Raw genomic sequence first — 24,893 nt, forward strand, 5'->3', positions numbered from 1 at the left:
CATATAACAGAATGGTAACACAAGTCCCTAATCTTGGGTGTGAGGTCCTTGATCATCAACACCCTGGAACTAGTATGAAGTATAACAGAATGGTAACACAAGTCCCTAATCTTGGGTGTGAGCTCCGTGATCATCAACACCCTGGAACTAGTCTGACATATAACAGAATGGTAACACAAATCCCTAATCTTGGGTGTTAGGTCCTTGATCATCAACACCCTGGAACTAGTCTGAAGTATAACAGAATGAAAACACAGAATCTGACAATAAGGTCTGAGTGCTTCCACGTAGTGGTCGCAACGGCAGACAACCAGTGAATGACCAGCACCCGGTATATATAGCACAGCGCTCTCCAGCGCCTCCCCTAAGTGCTGGACCAATGGGAACTGGTTGAATCGTCAGCTGACCGGCTTGGTCAGCTGACTCCTTTCTGGCTGTCATAAAAGTTCTGCCTCTCAGCGCGCGCGCGTCCTTCTGAACCTGTGTGGACTATCAGTCCCAGCCACACCAGACATGTGTTGTGTACCACCCGCCGCGCTGGACGCGAAACCAGCCGCACCGCTATCAGAGCATGCGGCGGTTTCTCCGTGTTTAGCCATACTGGCAGATGTAGGCCCACGCGTGCAAACCGCCGCGTTGGATGCGGAATCAGCCACCTTGTGCTGAGCACACGCGGCGGCTTTTCCGCGTTTTCTCACACAAGGCATGTCAACTTTGATGAGGGGGTGTTAACTCTATTAAGGCGTGCTATTTGTCTTAGTGAATCAAGCCCCTTATCTGGAGTATCAGATAAAGGGAAGATTAGTAGTTGGGGCCCTCCCACACCTCTGGGCCCCCTTGCAGTTGCAGGGGCTGCGCCTCCCCTAGTTACACCCCTGTGTAGTATGCATCATCTATTGGAAAGTGTTGCAGTGAATTCTGGCTCCACATAAACCGTCAATAATAATATTAAGTGTAAATTCCCTCCAGTGCATGTCTCTCTGGTTTCTGACATTGATTTCTTTATTATTTTTGCAGGAGAGTGTAGATCTTGGGGAGATCATGTACTCACTTTGCTACCTACCCACCGCTGGGCGAATGACCCTCACCGTTATCAAGTGCCGTAACCTGAAGGCGATGGATATAACTGGCTCATCTGGTATGTCAGCAACACCTAATACAGGTTATACTAACTTATAGCATTTGCAAATTATCTTTTTAGAGCTGTGTGTGAAGTTTAGATGACATTTCTACTGCATGGCTTGTATCACAGCACGGCCCTTGTGGGGAATTACAGAAATGTTTCATTACTTTTTTTTCCTGTAACAATTGTATTAACAGGAAATTCAGGCTAGTTATATTCTCCTGCAGATAATGAGTTAACTGGATCAATGGTTTGAAACACTTGGTTACAAAGCAGAAGGTTTACCTCTAAGCACAGCTCCTGCTCTATGAAACCACCTTGCATCAGGTTGTTTAGCTGCCTCATAATTCATCTGCTTTATAACAAGGAGCTGTGGCTTAGAGGTAAACTTTCTGCCTTGCAACCAGGGTTCAAAAACACCTTGCATCTGGTCTGAAACACCTGTCAAGGTGGAATCTGTATCAGAGAGGAATTAATATAAGATTGTATTCAGGAGTTATTCACATTACTCAGTTCTACAGAACTGATCAGTTTTACAGAAATAATAAAAAAAAATGTAGATCCTTGTAAAATTATTCTTTGTGTAGCTAGTACAATAGATTGAGGGCCTGTAATGATCTGCTCTGCTGTCTGCACAGGCAGACAGCTTTTTGACCATTTTTAGGTCTGAGTGCTGCAGGTCCCTGGAAAAGAGACCTGTCTTAACCCTGCAAGTTTCAGAGTTGCTGTTCTGGTGAGGAATTTGCATCCACTTGTCATGCAAATTGCTTAGCTGCTTCCTTTGATGGCTTGCAGTATAAATACCATTTCCTCCCAGAATGCCCTGCTGGTCATGAAGATTTGTTCCTGCTAACTTGCCTGGAGTCTCAGCCCTCTGCTAATTGTTTGCTAATATTGCTATCTTAGAGTAGTTCCTTGGGAGTGCACTAACATTCCTTCTAGCACAGTGAGGTCGTTATTATCTGTATTGCCTTGTTCTGTCTTTCTTTTGCGATTGTTCTGTCGCCAGCGGCGGCTGACAGGAAATCGCTCTGTCTGTTTGGATTGCATTCGCCTTAGCGTTAGAGGCGGTGGATCTCTCTGTATTCTGTCTAGGAGTGTAGCCAGAGCTGCAGTTGCTACTGGCTACTCCTTCTGTCTGTCTTGTTGTGCGGATCGCACTCGCTCTTGCGGAAGAGCAGTGGATCCTTTCAGTCCTGTTCCCGTGTACGGATCACACTCGCTCTTGTGGAAGAGTAGTGGATCCTATCTGACCTGTTCCTGTTGTCTATTTATCTGTCGGTCTGGAGCAAACGCTTGCTTTTGCCTGAGGTAAGGCAACCGATTAGCAAGCGTTTCTGTTATTTGTTTGTTTGTGTTTTCTGTGCTCTTTTGTTAGTCAGGGTTGGCGCGTTTTGTCTCTGTTGCGCTTCTCGTGCGGAGACCGCGCCATTAACGTGTTTTGTCGCTGTTGCGCTTCTCGTGCAGCGGCCGCGTTTAACTAGTGCGTTTGTTATTTTCCTTGGCGTTCTGATTGTTATGGTTTCCTGTGTCTTTCTTACTACACCTATGCACTGTCTTTACTCAGTCTTGTGTCGCTATTAGCAATCGCCATTCTTGCGATTGCTTTCCCACTTGGTCTTCGCTGGTGTGTGTTCACCGTTGCCGGGTGGCGACTAGATTGGTGGACATACATACATTCTGTCTCTGTGCTCACTCTCTCTCACTAGGGGCTATCTTGCCCTGTATTGCTTTCCCTTGTACAATTCCTATCTGACATCTGTGGCAGTGCAGAGGGTTTATTCCTCTGCACTCCACTGCTCCATCTGCCGGTGGGAATTCCCCTCTACAGGTGCATTGCACCAAAGCTGGGTTCTGTTATTCAGACGCTTGTGGAGGATTTCCGCAGTGTCAGCGCACATCTTGTGCGCTGACCATGGAGATAATTCCACAATCGTTACAGGGCCATATGCAATTCAAAGTGATAAGAAGCTTGCAGTTTGTGAGCTTCTTATCACCTGACATTCTTAACGATTTACTGGCTAACTTAATTGCCACCTTCATCTGTGTGATGTCCAAGCATAAAGAGCATTACTCCTACAGTGCTGCCCATAAATTTTCATACCCATGGCAAATTTTGACTTAAAGTTACTTTTATTCAACCAGCAAGTATTTTTTGACGGATAATGACATAGGTGTCTCCCAAAAGATAATAAGACGATGTACAAGAGGCATTATTGTGGAAAAAAAAATTCTCAGCCTTTATTTACATTTGAAAAAAAAGTGTCCAGTCCAAAATTATTCATACCCTTCTCAATAATCAATTGAAAAGCCTTTATTGGCTATCACAGCATTCAAACACTTCCTATAATTGCAGACCAGCTGTCTGCATGTCTCCACGGGGATTTTTGCCCATTCATCTTTAGCAATGAGCTCCAAATCTTTCAGGTTGGAGGGTCTTCTTGCCATCACTCTGATCTTTAGCCCTCTGCACAGGTCCTCAATTGGATTCAAGTCAGGACTCTGGCTGGGCCACTCCAAAACGTAGTGTTGTTGTCTGCTAAACATTTTTTCACCACATTTGCTGTGTGTTTTGGGTCATTGTCATGCTGAAATGTCCACTGGTGCCCAAGGACAAGTTTCTCTGCAGACTGCCTGATGTTGTCGTTGAGAATCCTCATGTATTGCTTTTTTTTCATGTTGCTGTTTACTGTAATTAGGTTACCTGGTCCATTGGCTGAAAATCACATCCAAAGCCACCTTGTTTGAAAGTGGGGATGGTGATCTTTGGGTCCTTTTTTACGCCAAATGAAGGAAACATCACTGTAACCAAACAATTCAATTTTTGTTTCATCTGACCATCACACAGAAGACCAGAAGTTTTCTTCTTTGTCCAGATTAACATTTGCAAAGGCCAAGAAAACGTTTCTGTGCCTTATCTTGAGAAGTGGCGTCTTCTTTGGTCTGCATCCATGGAACACGGCAGTGTGCAGTGACCATTGGATTGTCTGCCTTGAAACATTGCCACCAGCAGAGCCCAGATTCACCAGGATGGCCTTAGCAGTGGTGATCCTTGGATTCTTTTTCACCTCTCTCATTATCCTCCTGGCCAGCACAGGTGTTACTTTTGGCTTCTGACCACATCCTCTGAGATTTTCCACAGTGGGGAACACCTTTTTTTTAATAAAACTTTGCACTGTAGCCACTGAAGCTTGAAAACATTTAGAAATGGCCTTATAGCCCTTTCCTGAATTGTGAGCAGCCACAATGCACAGCTGCAGGTCTTCACTGAGCTCCTTTGTCTTAGCCATGACTGTCCACAAACCAACTGCAGAGAGCTGCTGTTTTTCACCTGTTGAATTGATTAAAACAGCTGTTCCCAGTTAATCAGGGTAATTAGGATGCTTTAGAAAAGCTTGAACTATTTGGAATGGTATAGAACTGTGTATTTTCCCATAGCCTGTGACAGTTGGGGAGAATGTGAATAATTTTGGACTGGACACTTTTTGCTCAAATGTAAATAAAAGCTGAGAAAAGTTTTTCCCACAATAATGCCTCTTGTACATCATCTTATTATCTTTTGAGAGTCACCTATGTCATCGCCTGTCAAAAATTACTTGCTGGTTCAATAAAACTAACTTTAAGTCAAAATTTGCCAGGGGTATGAATAATGATGGGCAGCACTGTATGTGCTGGGTTTGTGCTGTGGAGCTGTCCTTCAGCACCACAGTGCACACTTGTTGCTGTCGCCTGCCACTAGAGCTACAAAGCTCCTTGCCACTAATTCGAAGCTCACCATCCGCTTCATCTGGGCACCACTGCTCCAAGTCAGCTTTATTGGAAGCCACCTGACCCACGAAGGCTGCTGCCGCCACTCTCCTCCAATAATGACTGGTAATAGTGAAAGTCATAGCCCCCGCCGGGGCACTATGTGGACCAATGACTATCCACTTGGCATAGAGCGATGGGAAGCTGCGATGCCAGGGTGTCCTGGGGCCAAAGCGCTGGCTAGTGATGGGTGAGGGAAATTTTTCAATCAGGAATTAAAGGAGAAGACAGAAATGAAAAAATAAAGAAGTGGCAGATGAAAAAAAGAATACAGGTGAAGATTTGTTTTCCTTTTAAATAAAGTTTTTACACAAAATGCAGTAGGTATAGGATCAGAAGTGACCCTCTACAGAGCCGGGACAAGGTCCTCTAGCACCTAAAACTGAGACACCAGAGTGCGCCCCTCAAACACTCCCACACCAGCCATCACCCACTGATTGCTATTAGAGACATTCCAGGGCTCCCATCCCCTAACACCTTAATCTCTAGTTATCTGGCTTGCAGTCACTGCCATGTATCCCCTTTTCTTATTTCTTTCTGCTTCAAATGCAATAGGGGAATAATAGCTGAGTAAGTTGTGCGCCCCCTCCTACACTACGCCCTGAGGCTGGAGCCTCTCTCGCCTCTGCCTTGGCCTGGCCCTGACCCTCTTTATCTATTTACCTGGAATAGGATGGACATCTTGGGATCCCCTTATTAAAGAGGCTCCCAGACTCCAACATAAGCTCCCCAGGACCTATTATTGATGGTGGGCTCAGGCTACCTTATACTGATATCTTGTTCAGGGAAGGCCAAAAGCTGAAACATAATATTTAATGATATTCAGTTTCACAAATACTTACCGGTATATAGTGATGATGTATGTTGTATAGATACTTGTCCTAAAGTGGACTAACCCTTCAACCTCCCTGGCGGTACACAGTTTCAGTGGCTGCGTCCGCGGGAGAGATTTTGCTTTATAAAAATGTTTTTTATGTGTTAGCTAGCACTAGGCTAGCTAACTATGCCCCCCAAGCCCTGCCGCACCTCTCTGATCCCCCCGATCGCTGCCGTCAATATTTACCCCTCCACGATCCCGCAAGAGCCGCAGCTTCACTCGTCGCTATCGTGACGATCGGACATGACGTCATGTGCAGTCCCAATCCTCCCCATAGCAAAGCCTGGAGCTGATTGGGAGGCTGAACCATCGCAGGATCCCTGGGGGGTACGTATTTTGACGGCGATCGGGGGCGATCGGTTGGGACCAGAGGGACTTGGGGCACATAGTTAGCCAAGTGCTAGCTTAAGGCCATACAACTGATTTTATTTTAAAAAATCCTCCCGGGGCCATGTGATCCCCTACGGCTGTGCATCAAGGCAGCCTGTCTTGTCCACCACCAAATGCCAGAGGGACAATAGCCCTTCTAAATACACAGTATCTCCTCTACCAGATTACCTTTTCTGCAGCAAGTATAAAAATGACTTAAATCATTCTCAGAAGGTCCGCTCAAGCAAGAGCAATTTATGCAATCAGTCATAGAAGCAATTACAGAGATTCAGGATTAAACGAGCAGGAAGGTTTTCTGTCAGCAAGCTCAAAGGTCTACACCATGAGGTAAATTACTGCGAACACGGGATTTTCACCAAATCACATTCTTCAACCACTCTAGCCTGCTGGGAGGTAACGAAAAACGAGTTTTTCTAACATGTTCCAAGACTAAAGATCTTAAATGATTTTATTTTAAAGTGTGTCTTCACATTCCCTAAGATAAAAGACAATCCTTACCAAATCATCCTAGCGGTTCAAATGTTTCAATAAGCTGCATTACACTGGATGTGAAAGATTGAGTTCCTGGGAAAGATTTCTTGCCTCGCTGTCAGCTGGTGCTGGATGGGAGTAATTGCTTCAAAATTATTTAACAATAAGCTATAAACATTATTAAACATTATTTAACGTTTAGCTTCTCTGCGTTGCCTGCTGTTCATCTCATTAAAAGAGAACCTCAAAGCTGCCATGTCAAATATCGGCCAGATGACAGAGGCTACAGATATAAATGCCAGGGCTCTGCCACTGCCACTGAAAGCACTTTCTTACCCTGTGCATGATGCTCCAGGCTGGTGGCTGGCTGGCAGTGTCCGCAGTCTAGTGGTTCTGGAAGTGGTCAGGCAGCCGATCCCATGTGGGTGACCCAGCACACTGCTGCCTATGTGGCATTCCAGCTCCTGCTGCTGCACTACTGCTACTGCAAATTCTACTGCAGGTTGTCACCTGGGTATGCATCACTATCTGGCCCGCAAAGACTTCTTCATCATTTAATGTATACTCCGGCCCCACAGCAGTCTGAAGAATGTTGACCCAGCCCTCGACCCAAAACGTTTGTGTACCCCTGATCTAGAGGCTTTCCACTAATGAGGTAAGTATACAACTTTTTTTATTCACTTTAGGTACCCTTTAATATCTTATTAATCAACTTTCAGTGATGGGCAAATACCATATCACCAATAACAGGTAGATATCAATAACATGTGGTTATTACCAATGCTGAAACAATAAGTGATGTCAATGATGTTTACTACTAATGTCAAACAGTAATTATCAGTCACAGGCAAAGAATACCAGTGACAGGCAGTTGGTGGTACAGTAATAGGAATCACATAGTAAATGGTAGATTATGGGTAGGCTGGTACTGATTGGTAGGTAGTGACAGGCATATCACAGTGACATATGGTAAGTGATAGATAGATTCTTCTAAAAGGCAGTAGGTTACAGGTAGTAGATGACAAGTAGTGATAGACAGTGGTTACAAGTAGTGGGTGACGGACAAGTGGTAGATGACAAGTAGTGGTCAGTGACAAGTAGTGGGATCCGACGTTCAAATCTGTGTTAGAATACTATCTGCATATCATTTGTTTGATCTCACCATGTTTGCATGGGATTCCTTCCACATCCTAAAAAAAACCCATATGTTAATTGCTTCCCCCCAAAAATTGGACTAAGACTATGACTGTAGTAGGGATTAGATTTCTCTGAAGGACCATTGGTGACATAAAGACTCTGAAGTTTTGGGTGTGATGAGATGTCACTTCACCATAAGCAATGTTCTAACCTCAGACTACTAGCCATGCTTATGGAATGAAAATTGTGGTTCCCAGGCCAGCAGCGTAGTTTAGAACACAAACGGGTATTTCGGCTTTATTCATTTTTAAATGCTATTAATATTCTAGGATCCTAGTGCAGTATAATGGATTCCTGTAGAAGCCTGTTATAATCTTATGGATTGTAGCAATCTCATTGCAGACCCCACATAAGCCAGGTGCTGCTTGGTTTTAGAGAGTTTACCATTTCCCTCTCAGTTTATATGGTTCAGTCCAGAAACGTAACTACAAATCATGGGGCCCCCCAGCAAAACTTTGATGAGGCCCCCCAATTTCCACACGCCTTCCCTTGACTACCCTTGGTGACCCTCACAGGCTGTGGACCTCATCTTAAAATGAACATAAAACAAGTGTGGACATCATCATCTTCAGACCCATAACAACTGTAGCCACAAAATCACCTGATCTGAAGGATGCACTTCCTTATCGGAGGAAGTGAAGTAGTAGTTGGGGCCCACCTTAGAGCTCTGGGGCCCCCTATGGATGCAGGGGCTGTTCCCATATAGTTACACCTCTGGTTTAGTCTCCCCATCAAGCTGCCATTCAGCTATCCTAGAGCTTTTTATCCCTGATGGTAGCTGGATTTAGCTGTGTGTGTGACTTGTCCATCTATTAATGTCTATCCTGTGTATGTCGGTGAAGGTGTAACATATTATGACTTTCACTTTTATTAACTCTTTAAACCACATCTTTAAACTTTCTAAAGCTTATTATAGCGCCAGCAGTAATATGTAGTTGCGCCCTCTCTCATTTCCGATTGCCCTTTCCTGAAACATTCTGAAAAGCTGCCACTCCCATCAATATGATAATCATGCAAGGTCCTCCTTGTCAAGCCTATTCTGAATGGTCCAACTGATTAGGATTGCCATCTTAACTTTTTTCAGCAAAACCAGTAAAAATGAGCCATGTTGACAATATCATTGATACAAAATAATATTCCATGATTGATATTTTTCCTACAAAGGGTCATTGCGATTGTACTTTAATTTCAGACCCCTATGTGAAGGTTTCACTAATGTGCGAAGGGAGGAGACTTAAGAAGAGGAAGACTACTACAAAGAAGAACACCTTGAACCCAGTGTACAATGAGGCTATCATCTTTGATATCCCTCCAGAGAACATGGACCAAGTCAGCCTCTCTATAGCCGTCATGGATTATGACAGGTCAGTGTCTGGTCTGCTCTGCTCGCATCACCTTGTGAAGGTGAAATTTATTTGTTTAGCTTGGACCTCTTCTTTAATCTTTTGCTCATTCTTTTAGCAGCTAACTTTGATTTGCATATTGTGCTTCTCTGTTTGTTATTTGGTTGTGGATTTTTTGACAGCACCCCAAAATAGCTATGCCATCTAAACTAACAGATGCTCCCCCTTGTATGGGTGGGTTTCCTCCGGGCACTCACAAAACATACAGATAAGTTAATTTGCTCCCCTCCTCCCTTTCCCAGTTTGGCTATATACTATGATGGACTATAGTAGGAATTAGATTGTGAGCCCTTGTAAGGTACAGTTAGTAAGTGACTAGACTATACTGTATACTCTGTAAAGCACTGCACTGTAAAGCACTGTAGAAGAAATAATGATAATTAATAAAAGTATAGCTTTACCTATAGACCATGATTCATAATTTTTAGAACTGGCTAGATTTATGTCTGGGCCAGGTGTGGATGAATGTGGTGTGTTATTCTTTTTATATACTGTATCTTCTTGATTTGTTACTTTTTTGTTGTTGTTTGTTTTTTGGACTATCCTATACACTAATGTTTGTATTTCATTTATAAATACCTTCCTGTACTATACACACTAATATGCAAATAGATCCCAACTAGGGATGGTCTGAAATGTCGATTTCCGATTCCGCAGAAATTCCGCCAATGCCGATTACCAATTTCGCGGATTTCCAATCGGTTTCTGATTTTTCCGAGTTCGGATTTCCGAGTAGTGGGGGTTTTTTTGGGTCATTTTTTGCATTCTCTGATTGGCCAAATACTTCCAAGTTGACTCTGCATCTGATTGGTCCATTGTTTCTGAGTTCTGTGATTGGCCTAAAATTACCGAATTGAGGTAAGGCCTCTTGCACACTGCACGCGATTCCGATTCCGCTTTTTTATCGGTTTTTACATCCGATTCAGATTCCGATTTGCAGTGTGCAGGGAGCAAACTGCAAATCAGAATCTGAATCAGATGTAAAAACTGATTAACCACTTCCTGACCGCCGTATATACAATTGGCGGCCGGGAAGTGGACGCCGCAAGGACCGCCGTATTGACAATTGGCGGTGGTCCTTGTATGGGCATGGGCGGAGCGATCGCGTCATCCGTGACGCGACCCTCCGCCTCCGCCTGGCGCCGCTCACCCGCCGCAACATCCCGCCGGCCATACGGAAGCGCCGGCGGGATGTTAACCCGACGATCGCCGCATACAAAGTGTATAATACACTTTGTAATGTTTACAAAGTGTATTATACAGGCTGCCTCCTGCCCTGGTGGTCCCAATGTCCGAGGGACCACCAGGGCAGGCTGCAGCCACCCTAGTCTGCACCAAGCACACTGATTTCCCCCCCCCCCCCTGCCCCAGATCGCCCACAGCACCCATCAGACCCCCCCCTGCCCACCCCCCAGACCCCTGTTTGCACCCAATCACCCCCCTAATTACCCATCAATCACTCCCTGTCACTATCTGCCAACGCTATTTTTTTATTTTATCCCCCCCTGCCCCCCGCTCCCTCCTGATCACCCCCCCACCCCTCAGATTCTCCCCAAAGGTACTCATTGGACTTTGGGCCCCTTAGTGCAGTTAGGGTGCAAAAAAGTGCCACACATGTGGTATCGCCGTACTCGGGAGAAGTAGTATAATGTGTTTTGGGGTGTATTTTTACACATACCCATGCTGGGTGGGAGAAATACTTCTGTAAATGACAATCTTTTGATTTTTTTACACACAATTGTCCATTTACAGAGGTATTTCTCCCCCCCAGCATGGGTATGTGTAAAAATACACCCCAAAACACATTGTACTACTTCTCCCGAGTATGGCGATACCACATGTGTGGCACTTTTTTGCACCCTAACTGCGCTAAAGGGCCCAAAGTCCAATGAGTACCTTTAGGATTTCACAGGTCATTTTGAGAAATTTCGTTTCAAGACTACTCCTCACGGTTTAGGGCCCCTAAAATGCCAGGGCAGTATAGGAACCCCACAAATGACCCCATTTTAGAAAGAAGACACCCCAAGGTATTCCGTTAGTAGTATGGCGAGTTCATAGAAGATTTTATCTTTTGTCACAAGTTAGCGGAAATTGATTTTAATTGTGTTTTTTTCACAAAGTGTCATTTTCCGCTAGCTTTTGACAAAAAATAAAATCTTCTATGAACTCACCATACTCCTAACGGAATACCTTGGGGCTTCTTCTTTCTAAAATGGGGTCATTTGTGGGGTTCCTATACTGCCCTGGCATTTTAGGGGCCCTAAACCGTGAGGAGTAGTCTTGAAACGAAATTTCTCAAAATGACCTGTGAAATCCTAAAGGTACTCATTGGACTTTGGGCCCTTTAGCGCAGTTAGGGTGCAAAAAAGTGCCACACATGTGGTATCGCCGTACTCAGGAGAAGTAGTATAATGTGTTTTGGGGTGTATTTTTACACATACCCATGCTGAGTGGGAGAAAAATCTCTGTAAATGGACAATTGTGTGTAAAAAAAATTAACAAATTGTCATTTACAGAGATATTTCTCCCACCCAGCATGGGTATGTGTAAAAATACACCCCAAAACACATTATACTACTTCTCCTGAGTACGGCAATACCACATGTGTGGCACTTTTTTGCAGCCTAACTGCGCTAAGGGGTCCAAAGTCCAATGAGCACCTTAAGGCTTTACAGGGGTGCTTACAATTTAGCACCCCCCAAAACGTCAGGACAGTAAACACACACCACTAATGACCCCATTTTGGAAAGTAGACCCTTCAAGGTATTCAGAGAGGGGCATGGTGAGTCCGTGGCAGATTTCATTTTTTTTTTTGTCGCAAGTTAGAAGAAATAGAAACTTTTTTTTTTTATTTCTCACAAAGTGTCATTTTCTGCTTACTTGTGACAAAAAATAATATCTTCTATGAACTCACTATGCCTCTCAGTGAATACTTTGGGATGTCTTCTTTCCAAAATGGGGTAATTTGGGGGGTATTTATACTATCCTGGAATTCTAGCCCCTCATGAAACATGACAGGGGGTCAGAAAAGTCATAGATGCTTGAAAATGAGAAAATTCACTTTTTGCACCATAGTTTGTAAACGCTATAACTTTTACCCAAACCAATAAATATACACTGAATGGGTTTTTTTTAATCAAAAACATGTTTTAGTCCACATTTTTCGCGCTGCATGTATACAGAAATTTTACTTTATTTGAAAAATGTCAGCACAGAAAGTAAAAAAAATCATTTTTTTGCCAAAATTCATGTCTTTTTTGATGAATATAATAAAAAGTAAAAATCGCAGGAGCAATCAAATAGCACCAAAAGAAAGCTTTATTAGTGACAAGAAAAGGAGCCAAAATTCATTTAGGTGGTAGGTTGTATGAGCGAGCAATAAACCGTGAAAGCTGCAGTGGTCTGAATGGAAAAAAAGTGGCCGGTCCTTAAGGGGTAGAAAGCCCTAGGTCCTCAAGTGGTTAAAAAGCGGAATCTGAATCGGAATCGCTTGCAGTGTGCAAGAGGCCTAATGCAGTATTTCTGCAGAAATCCAATTTCCGAGTTCAGTTTTCCGATTTCCGAGTTCAGCTCGGAAATTCAGATTTCCGATTGGAAATTCGGAAATTTCAATTCTGCGAAATCCGAATGAGCATCCCTTCGGAGTAAGCTGATGAAGTGGGTTTTGGTGGCGGTCTTTTTTAGCTGCTGACGTTGGCACCACTCGCTCCTTGGGAACTATACGTTTTTATACTCACAGAGAGGAGTCATTGTTTCTCCTAAAGCTTAGGGATGCTGAGGAATGTGTGTCACCCATTGTTCTTTCTACTTGTCACATGGTCCTGCTGGATTGACACACCGATAACCTGCATCCAGAGAGAGAGGAGGCAAAGTAAGCCACGGTGCAGCTTGCCTAGAACAGTTGTTCTATCAAGCAGCTTGTATTCACTTATCAACCTGATTGCTGTAAGAATTTGTATCGTTTAATTCAGGATTTAGTTGCACTTGCACTTACACATGTTAGTTTATTTTATAGGTTGTTTAGAGTTGCTATTTACTATGTTCTGAAAAGCTACACAGTATCTTCTGCTTGCCAGATGTTTGGGCGGCAGTTTTAATAATTGCTCTTATAAATTCACAGGGTGGGCCACAACGAAGTGATTGGAGTGTGCAGAACTGGCGTTGATGCTGAGGGGCTTGGCAGAGACCACTGGAACGAGATGTTGGCTTATCCCAGGAAACCAATCACTCACTGGCATGTCCTCACCGAGGTAAAGCACTGTGTGCCAGTCAAAAAGCATGCAGTGACAGCACGTGCACCCACCCAATGTAACAATCACAATAAGAATGAAAGCTATTTGACAGTAAGTTGCTGTAAGCCGGTCTTATGTAGCAATATATTGGGAACATATTCATTACCTTTTTCTCCTGAGTTTTCTTCTAGAAGATTATTTCTCATCTTCTGTGTATAATTGAAAAAAGTACTAAAAAGTAATGACAAAAATATTCTGAGAATGTTCTTGCTTACTGCTGGCTTAAAAGGCATTTTACTGATAAAATATATATCACCTAGGAGAAAACTTGGGAGAAAAAGTTAATTGCATATGGGCCCTTTTCTGATAAAATATGTGATAAAACTGCCGGGGTTATTTACAAACTCAGGTCAGGCTGGAAGTTTTGTATTTTATTTGTCACAATGGATGGGTCACTTTGGGTGGCAAAATAAAACTGTGATAAGGAAGGAAATGGCTAATAATATTTAATTTCTTTTGTTAGGAAGAATTCCTTCTTGAGCTTGGCAGTAGCAGAACAAATAAATAAATAATAAATATATATATATTACAATAAAGATCATTAAAGTATATTATTAATGTATATTATTGATAAATCTGGGCATTGCAACAGAAACTCATGTCTTTTCTCTCCTCACCTCTTCTCTCTACACCCGTCTATTTCCTATTCCCCCCACAACTTCCCTTCCACTTCTCTTCTCTGATGTTTTCCCTATTCTTTTTACCCTCCCCTTTCTTTCCAATGTTTTTTACTCCTTTTTTCACCAACCCCTTCCCTTTCTGTTTTTCACCTCCTTTGTAATTTCTCTTTTACCTACCAATCCATTCATCTTCACTTCTTCTCTTCCTTCATCTTCACATCTTCTTTCTAACTATGCCTCCCCCCTCTTTTGTCTTACCTCTTCTCCTCACCCAACCGTTCCCCTCTCCTCATGTGCCTTCCCTTTTCTTCCCACCCACCCACCCCTTTCCCCTTCTATGCTCTCCTCATTTCTCTCCTGTCTCCTCCTCCACTCACCCCTTCCCTTTACTATCTTCTCCCTCCTTTATTTTCCCCTTTCTCACCATCCACGCCTTGCTTCTTCTACTCTGTTGTCTTCCTTCTTCTGCCCAACCCCTTCATCTCTTCCTTTTCACCCACTGATCTTTTTCCACCCACCCCTTCCCATTCCTTTCCTTTTCTCCTTGCTCTACCTTTTCTTCCCACCCAAATATTTCGCTCCATTCCTCTATTTTTCTTTCTTCTACCCACCCATATGTCCTCTCCCTTTCTTCTTTGACTCACATCTCCTTCTCACCCTTTCTCTCCTCATCTATTCGCCTTGTCTTCCCCTTTTAACGCCATCTACTTCATCTCTTCCTTTGTCTTCCCTCTTACTTCCATATACCCTAATCTCTTTCTTTCGTCTCCTTTATATTCACTCTTCTCACCGCCCATCACTTAATTTCCTTCTTTATCTTCCCTCTTCTCCACACCACCCCTTTCTGTCTGTTGTGTCTTCCTCTCTCCTTTTCTCATCACCCACCCCTACCCTCCTATCGTGCTGTGTCTTGTACTTTCTGCCAATTCAACTCTTCCTCTCATCTCCTTATCTTTTTTGTCTTAAATCACCTTCCCACCACTCCATCCCCTTTCTCTCTTCACCTGGCCTCCTCTCTCTTCCCTCTTATCCACATCCACCTTTCCTTCTTATCTTCCTTTGTCTTCACTCTTCCTTCTACATAACCTTTCTCTTCCTTTCCTCCTCTATATTCCCTCTTCTCCCCACTCACCCCTTCTCCTTCCTCTCCTCCTTTGTCATCTCCCTTCTCCCCACCCATCACTTAATTTCCTTCTTTGTCTTCTGTCTTTTCCCCACCACCCCTTTCTGTCCCCTCATCGTCTTCTTCTATTTTCTCATTACTCATCCCTTCCCCTCCTTTTCTGCTTTGTCTTCCATCATCTGCCAATTCAACTGTTCCCCTCATTTCCTCTTTCTTCCTACTTATTCTTACCTCCTACCCTTCCTTTGTCTCTTCACCCTCCATTGCTTCTCCTTTCTTTCTCTGTCTCCCATCTTTTACCCACTGTCCTCTTCCCATCATCTACACTCCTCCCTTTCTTTACTTTTCTCCCCTTATCCTTTTCTCTCTTCTTTTTTTCTTTTTTTGAATAATCTTTATCTCTCTTCTTTTTTTCTGACCCATCCTTTGACTTTTCTCCTCTCCTGTTGTCATTTCCCTTTTCTCTCCTCCCACTTTCTCCTCTTCCTCTCCTCATTTCTCTCTCTCCTCTTCCTCCTTTATCTTTTCCAATGTAGCCACCAGGTCGAGCAACCAGTTTCGACAGCCAAGGCTCATGTTCCTCACCAAAACCACCTCTGACACCGTAGTAGACTAAGCAGCATGGGTCCTATTTCACCAGTTACAACGGTAAAAGCTTACCTATGATGTGAGTGTCCATACCACAGCCTCTACAGCAATCTATCGGAAATGGTGCAACAACACTCAGCTGAGTCACTAGGCATCCTAGTGGCATGAGTAAAAGATGGAAGCCGGATATGACACCCACAAAAGAGGGGAACCCCACTACCTGTGTCTGGTCTACCCAAAAGAGGGTGACAAATAACACAAATGCACTCAGGAGTAACATATTTATTTTATAACTACACTAGCAGGTATGACCAAACAAAAAGACACCTGCTAACAAAGCAGGGCATTGTGGGTGCTTGGAAATGCCCCAAGTTACCCTACATGCAACTTCTCCCAAATCTTACAGGGCTTACATCAAACCAGCAGTAAAACCGCCATGAATGAGATACATAAAAAAGTGGTTAAAAACTTATGCAGAGTAATTATGCCTAAAAATAGATTTGCGAGCTTATGCAGCAGATTCTAAATTGCTGATATTTTTACTGTTTTATTTTATTATTACTTATTATTATTTATTTTATTATTATTATTTTTCTAATTAGTTATTTATGTTGGAACTAAGGGCTGGGGCAGTATGGAAAATGTATTTTATACTCTTATCTAAAAATTCCCTTGAGAAATGTCTGTATTTCAGGTACTTCAGTTGTTTATTTATTTTTATTTATTTATTTACTCTAGCAATTAATATATAAATATAAATTTTAGAAAAATAATCTACAAAGAATAGTTAAAATGCAAATTAAGGATCATTAAGTAAATATACAGTATATATTTACTTTGACCGAAGAAAAGAATAATCTTCTAATTTCAGCTCTGTACATTGTAAGGATTTCAAACATCAATTCAGCTTACTTACATTGTTGTTATGTACAGATTCAATTACAGACATTCAAAGAATTCACAATAGAAATACTAGATGCTGCATTACAGTTTGCTGCAGTCAGACTATAATCAGTTCAGATTAGTGTGTGTGTATTAAAACAGCAACAAGGCTTCCTGCTATGTGCATCTCATGGAACAAGGTAGGGATTCGTGGTCAGGGAGAGCTTCAAATATATATATATATATATATATATATATATATATATATATATATATATATATATATATATATATAATTTTTTCTTGGCTATACCTCAAATATCATTACCCATAAATATACTGGTGAAGTTGGCCCTAGTGCAGGCGTGGGTAAACTCGGCCCTCCAGCTGTTATGGAACTACAAGTCCCACAATGCATTTGTCTCTATGAGTCATGACTGTGGCTGTCAGACTCCTGCAGTGTATTGTGGGACTTGTAGTTCCGTAACAGCTGGAGGGCCGAGTTTGCCCATGCCTGCCCTAGTGGGTCTGTCCATCTCCATGGGACACGCTGACTTTACTCCCCTCCCTCATTGCATGATATAAGCCACACAACAGCAGAAACAAGATACTCAAAGGCGCTCCTCCAACAAACATGTTGTCATGGTTGCTTGGCTTGTGGGATGGGGATAGAATATTCCCCACATCACTTCAAAGGGCAGCATCCCCTCTGAAGATGGACTGGCCAATGCTGTTAGTATGCTTATGGGCAAGGATGTTAAAAGTACAGCAAAGAAAAATTGTCTCCTATTTATTAATGGGTTGGTGTAAAAATCATGTAAAAAAACATTCTTTTGATAGCTGTTAATACTTTCCACTTACAAAGTGAACTAAATATGTAATTTGGCTGGGGTTACCCAAACATTTTTTTTGCAGCAGTGAGTACCTTTACATAACATTTAACTTATGCCTCCCAAACATTACTTGCAGCTGTCATGTTATGAGTAATCTCAGCAAGTCTTTAGGAACACATGGGAATTCATTGTATGGACAGACTAAATACATGTTTTCATGGGCAACTCTTAGGGCCTTTTTACACTGGGTTGGTGGCGCTGCACCAGAGCCTAATGTTAGTCTATGGGGTGACCTGTGGCGATCTGCATCGGACTGAAAGTCATGTAAGTCTATGGCAATGCCCGTGTATTTACAAAAACTAATTTTTTGCATCACAGGCCGGATGCCAGGCGGGGATTACCGCATGCTAATGCGGTAATCCCCCGAAAACCTGTTTTTGGTGGTGGCGCACTGGCGCACTGCACCGCTACTGCCAATCCACAGTCTGAAGCCAGCCTTAACCTTTTGCGGACCACAGGCTTACACCCCCTGGTGACCAGGCGATTCTTTACAATTCAGCACTCTAAAGCTTTAACAGTTATTGCTCGGCCATACAACTTGGCACCCAAATGAATCTTACCTCCTTTTCTTCCCACCAACAGGGCTTTCTTTTGAAGGTCTCTGATTTTTATTTAATTTTTTTTGTATCCCCCCTCCCTTCCCCCTTTTCCCCCTAAATTGGCCCTACACTGCACTACACATACATAGGCATCAGCCTATGTATGTGTTTAGATTGTGAGGCCATTATAGGGACAGTTAAGTGACAGGGCTGTCTCTTGTACAGCACTGCAGTAGATCGCAGTGCCGTACATATAAATAAACGCTTTTTTTCTTTGCCTAACAGCCTGCCAGTTCTGATCACGGCTGACAGGCTGATCACAGATCCCCGATGTGTACTTCGGGCAGGGAACACGCGCGCATGTGCGCACACATTCCTTGCTAATTCCCGCCTCCAGGACCTGACCCCAATTCATATTAAACTTTCCTGGGGGAGCCACTCTGCAACCGCCTAACTAGTGTTGGGCGAACACCTGGATGTTCGGGTTCGGGAAAGTTCGCCGAACATGGCCGCGATGTTCGGCATGTTCGGGCCGAACCCCGAACTCCCCGAACATCCCGCTTTTGGGGGCCCTATGGGGTTGCAGGCATAAGGGGGGAGCATGCCCCGATCACGGGGGGGGGGGTCGGAAATTCCCCCCACCCCCTCCGCTAGCGCTCCCCCCTCTGCCCGCTTCCCCATACAAAAGTTTAAGGAAGTAAAACAGTACCGGTGGTAGTGGGTGGCTGGCAGTGGGCGGCACTATGAAGTGAGTGACTGAGGAGGAGGAGTCCGGAGAGTGACGCGTTGAGGGAGGCCGGGCAGCGGGCGGTTCAGCAGTAGTACGGTACTACTGCTGAACCGCCCGCTGCCCGGCCTCCCTCAACGCGTCACTCTCCGGACTCCTCCTCCTCAGTCACTCACTTCATAGTGCCGCCCACTGCCAGCCACCCACTACCACCGGTACTGTTTTACTTCCTTAAACTTTTGTATGGGGAAGCGGGCAGAGGGGGGAGCGCTAGCGGAGGGGGTGGGGGGAATTTCCGACCCCCCCCCCCCCCCGTGATCGGTGCATGCTCCCCCCTTATGCCTGCGACCCCATAGGGGGGCAGTATTCGGCCGAACAGGGCCCTGTTCGGCCGAACAGGGGCCCTGTTCGGCCCTGTTCGGCGGCCATTTAGTAGTTCGGGGCGAACCCGAACTTAAAAGGCCGAACACCATCAGGTGTTCGGCCGAACGCGAACATCACCCGAACAGGGTGATGTTCTGCAGAACCCGAACAGTGGCGAACACTGTTCGCCCAACACTACGCCTAACGCCAATGGGCGGTCAAAGAGCAGTTAATGTACAGTAAGTGCTATTTCCATTGTTTTCTTGTCTTTCATCCCAACCTATACCAAACACCAGATTCTTTCAGTTTAAACAGGAGGCATATTGGGAAAACCTGAATTGAAAATAAACGTATGAGTTAATAAAAAATGTATGTGTCGTAGCAATAGTAAATAGAAGCTTCCCTGGAATCTTACATTCTTTTTTTTATCTAAGGACTACAATTCTAAGTATAAAGTATAAACATCAGCTATGTCAGTGTGACATAGAATCTGGTTCATTAAGCTCCCATGGAGAGAACTAGTGACCTTTTGAACATTTTAAGAACTATCTTGTTATCAGCATCACCATGCTAGTACTGCCTCATCTGCATAGATAAAGCACTAGTTTATTAACCAGTGCTTTACCAAGTTGCAAGTAGGATTGGTTCTTTATGCATGCACATTTATATCATCATTTATTTGTACAACGTATACTCAGGATTTCCAGATCATCAAGCATTTGGAATTATTTGTGAAATTCAATAAGGCTCCTTTCATGCTGAAAATATTCATTCATTATTTAAATAGAACTGACTTTTTCTGCAGCACTTTACAGAGTTTACAGAGTATCCTTAACAGCCCTTCAGAGGGATTTACAATCTAATCCCAACCATGGCCATGTGATATGTCCATTATAGTCCATTATAGTTCATTTGATTATCCTGTTAGATCAAATCTAAAGATTTTTCCAACATGTCTGATCGGATTTTTATCGAAAAAACGGGATAATCGTTCTTTTTTCTTTTTTTGGTAAAAAAAAAAAGATTATTTTCTATTTTTATTCAATTCAATTGTTTTGGTCAAATAAACAGCAGGAAATCAAATGTTTTTATTGTACCGTGTATGGGCACCATTAGACAGACCACCATGTTTTTGAAAGTAACATAAACGGTATATTTAAAATTAAAAATAGCACAAAAACATAGCATATATATATATATATATATCTATATATATATATATATATATATATATATATATATATATATATATATATATATATATATATCTGGCCATCAACTTTGTCCGTGAAACTAGAGTGGATAGATCCATATATCAGTGCTCAACTTTCTCTTTCTCTTGCATGTTTCTATATCTCCCTATCTCTTCTGGGGATTGGCTCTTCATTCTGCATTGTCTAAAATAAACAGACACCACAAAAGAGAACAGGAATCCTACTTCAAGCCAGTGCCAGGTTGACCTGAGCTGTTAGCTTAGCTACAGTCCCTGGAGTGCACCAATAAAATAAGAAATGAGTGTGACAAAACTATGTTGGGTAAACTCACTCTTAATTATTATTTAGATTTAGAATGTATTAGATCAGACATCCTCTTGGTGGGTTGTCTTTTGTGCACACCACTACATTTATAAAACAGAATTATCTATTCTAACCAAAGTCATATTAAGGCCAAATGGGGCCAAAGCAAAGTAGCAAACTTGCCACCCCACCCCTTCTGCTCCCCGCCCATATATCATATATGTGCATATATATATGTATATATATATATATATATATATATATATATATATATATATATATATATATATATATATATATATATATCCAGAACTAAAGGCATCCTTTAGCAGCTGGGAAAGTAACAGTGCTTCCGGTCAACAACGGAAGAAGGTGGCTCTGGTTACCCCGGCAACCACATACTGTAACCGTGGAGGAAGAATGCCTGGAATGGGCAGGCACGTTACATGTTAGGCTGACTGGTTCTTTGAGGTCCAGGTCACGAGGCTGCTTGTACAGGAGCACAACTCCATCCCTATGTCACGCTGAGCCTCAGGGCAGGCCCATTCAGGAGGAAGGAGAGGACAAGTCAGAACGAGGTCAGCAGCCAGCGTCAGCCAGCCACAGTGAGCAGCACGCTGATGCAATGCACGCTGATGGTATGTGGCCTGGATAGCGTCTCCTCACCATGGCAACAGAAGCCGCTCAGCTTGTTTTCGAAAACAGGGAACCGATATCAGCGCAGTGGCAGGCAGGTAAAAAAGGTACAGGAACGATTACATGTTGATGGGGCCCCTTAGCCGCAGTGGTGGCAGAAAGCATGTAAAATATACGGAATACATGCTGATGGGGCCCCTTAGACCCTGAATGGGGCCCTAAGCAGCTGCTTGTTGTGCCTGGTTGATAATCCGGACCTTATTCTAACTGAAATCGAATAATACTCTGCAACAACAATTTCAGTGATACAATAAGAACCCAACTGAAAGAAATAATATATATGAAGGTTTATTGAAAGAAGCATGAGGGGAGACTATTCCTTAAAAAATCTTATAAAAAACACAAATGAGACCGAGAGCCCGATATGGTGCAGTATGTCGGTATAAGATGAGGCAAATGCAGATCAACAATAGATATACTCACAAGGTTGGGTTACCACACAGGCAACCACTGGAACGGCAGGTGGGGAGAATTATAACCTGACCCCACTCAGGTATTAAAATGTCGCTCTCTGTAGACAGGAAAAACAGACGGGGATGCACGCCTCCACCCAGGGTGGACTTAATCAATGGAATATTATTCCATTCCTTTAAAAACACTTACTTAATATACTATCTCTCCACATTAATTGGTCATCTGAAATTGATGGCTATAACATTGCAATGAAAACTCTGATCCGAATGGAAACCCTCCAGACCGTGATGGGTAACCTAGCTCTGCAAGGGTCACTGCATCCTAATTAGATTTCTCATGAGAGAAGAAAAAGGAGGAAACCATTGCTAGGAATGCATTCAGGCTTAAAGCTGGACTTGAAGAACAGAATTCAAATTCTTTGTTTACGCTGGTCAATAACAGGAAGTAACAATTAGAGTAAACTTGAGTTGTAAGGATTGATACCATTACTTTTTTATGCTTATCATTGCGTCTAATGCCTCCTGAATCATTAGCACAGAACAAGTATGCAGGTCAGGTGTTTAACTCCACCGACTGCATAGTTGTTGTTGGTGTGTGACTCAAATTCCTAAACCTAAATGCCCAAGCTGAAGCTCGGGTACAAATTGAGATACTTACCTAAAGAGAGGGAAGCCTCAGGATCCTATTGAGGCTTCCCTCAGTGCTCTGATGTCCCCCATTGTTGAGTGTGGCCCTCTGGAAAATTTGCGACAAGGCATTATCGCCTTTTAGCGTGGCAGCTCGAGCCCTCCTGCACATGTGCTGTAAGCTGGGGCCATGGGCTCTGTGCTACTGCGACCCACAGCCATGCTTGCATGGCTCCTCCCTGGCCATGCTGGAAAAGAGAGGGGACACGCTCAGTGACGGGACATCACAGCACCCAGGGAAGCCTCAATAGGCTCCTGAGGCTTCCCTCTCTTTAGGTTACTATCGTATTTATAGAGCTCGGGATCCCTATAAGAAACACTTTGAGGAATATTTTTAGAAAACTGCTACTTGACTACCTCTGTAACACAAATGTCCTTAAATGCTTGATGGATAGCCTCAAAAAACAATGGAAAAGACAGATTCAAACACTTGGTGGTGACATGAGACAATCAATGGGCAAGTTCTATAACTGTTGACACCATTGCAGGAAATGGAAAAGCCCAGCCCATCCCAGTTCCCAACCTTTCAGGAAAACTTACTTCCTAGAGGTAGACAGGATCTTGAGATACATTAAACTGATTTTAAGCAAATAACTTTTACAAGACAGAAAAAAATAAGATTTAAATTACAGTTCTCATTCTTATCAATGTCCAACTCAAAGATTCTTTGTGGAGTTCTCCTTTAACCTATTTTCCTCAACACAACATCTCAAGAGCAACATGTTCACCTATTCCAGTTTCCTGCATTAAAATACATGATTTGTTCTGTGTCTGAAGCAAAGGGGCATCAAGAGCTATTTTTAGCAGCTGATGACCTTCTGATTTAACGGCACTATCAGGAGGAGAGTACATTAGGCTCAGTGCCTATTACAGTTTTGTTGAAAGAGCCAATTAGTCCAGGGACAGTCTGTTGCTAAGACACCGGCCTCTCCATCCTCACGTTGCTTGTTGCATTGGTTTGGGTACATTCTGGTACATAACGGGCTGGCTCTGCTTAAGTCTATGCCATGCTGTCAGAGAGGCTGAGCAGTGATCACTGTTTCTTTCTAAAAAATAAAAAAAACATTTCTGCATCCATATGGTTAGACGTAGCATCTTGAATAAAATACAAATATACCCCCAAGCTATTAAATTCATTTGTATGATTTTCAAGTACCTGTTTTCCCATCCTTGTTATTTGCTTTGAAGGTTGTTAAAAACAGCCTTTTTAGTTCCTGCAAAAGCATCTGATACTAGATACTAGTTCACAGGTGTTCAAAAATCTCCAGCGAGAATATCATAAATGAAGTGAGGTTAGGTTAATCAGGGCCAACATATTTTGAGTGATATTTTTGTTTGGGAAGTTCTGAAAAGTTATATTAGGGATTGGGGAGAAAGGTAAGGTTAGGTAAATCATGAGATATCTTTTTATATCCATCCCATGGTATCTCCACTGAAGATGATTCTAGGTTTCTGGGAATGTTTTGGTAAACCAAGCTCTATACTTCATGGAATACGTTTAACCAAAACATTAGTAGGTTTTCCTGCCCACTCATTTTTATAATAAAAAGTTTTAGGTGAAACGTACCCATTCAGTTTTCTTCTGCCGCCTCCTTTCGACATTAAAGCCACCCATCAAGAAATCTGTCCAACGCATTCAATAAAGTGAATGTGAGAATAGACTAGGGAAAAAGATGCAGAGGTATTCAAATCTTTGCAGCTGCTAACTTCTGAAGAAAAAAAGTATATTACTTTACTATTGTTTTCTTACTTTTGTTATATTTTGCAACGGTTGTTTGTTGTTGAACTCTCCCTCCAATAGAATTTCCCAGTGTTCATTTTTAAATTAATTTGAGCAAGAATTTCAAGTTGTCTTCAGCCACTGAAAACAATTGACTATCCCATACTTTCTTTATGTGTACACTAGTGATGCCTCTCAGGAGCAAGGGTATATGCACATAGCAAAGTGATAGTTGGTCACTAGAATGGGATGTGGGACAGTAAACTTATATGCATCTCCCTACAGCCAGAACATGGCATCATGAATGTTAGTGAGTGATATATATATATATATTTATTTTATAAAGACAACATTCAGCCACACTTTTTGTATACATTTAATAGAACATTATTTTACATTATTTAGCTTACAAAAGTTTTGTACAAAACAAACAAACAGTATCTTCACTGATCCTCAACTCCTCTAAGTTAATCTGAAGACACGACTCACTACTAGAAACTGAAGGTCCTCAGGGAGGTGTACACTGTGATACTAGTAGGTGAGGGCTCTAGATCCTATAAGAAAG

At 42.8% G+C, this 24,893-nt stretch overlaps 1 protein-coding gene across 2 annotated transcripts in view; it reads left to right on the forward strand.

Moving 5' to 3' along the window:
- Window positions 1-16,154, forward strand: part of SYT10 (synaptotagmin 10) — a 147,669-nt gene extending 131,515 nt beyond the window's left edge. Inside the window, exons 4-7 of one of the 2 annotated variants that reach the window (XM_068277650.1) lie at window positions 1,018-1,138; window positions 9,058-9,229; window positions 13,389-13,518; window positions 15,840-16,154. In XM_068277650.1, the coding sequence (XP_068133751.1) occupies window positions 1,018-1,138; window positions 9,058-9,229; window positions 13,389-13,518; window positions 15,840-15,911 (495 nt within the window). In that variant the 3' untranslated portion in view covers window positions 15,912-16,154. Of the gene's footprint in view, window positions 1-1,017; window positions 1,139-9,057; window positions 9,230-13,388; window positions 13,823-15,839 lie in introns of those variants that run through there. The other variant, XM_068277649.1, reaches the window with a different exon arrangement.
- The last annotated feature ends 8,739 nt before the right edge of the window (window positions 16,155-24,893 follow it).

The sequence above is a fragment of the Hyperolius riggenbachi genome, chromosome 3, assembly GCF_040937935.1.
Source record: "Hyperolius riggenbachi isolate aHypRig1 chromosome 3, aHypRig1.pri, whole genome shotgun sequence".
NCBI lineage: Eukaryota > Metazoa > Chordata > Amphibia > Anura > Hyperoliidae > Hyperolius > Hyperolius riggenbachi.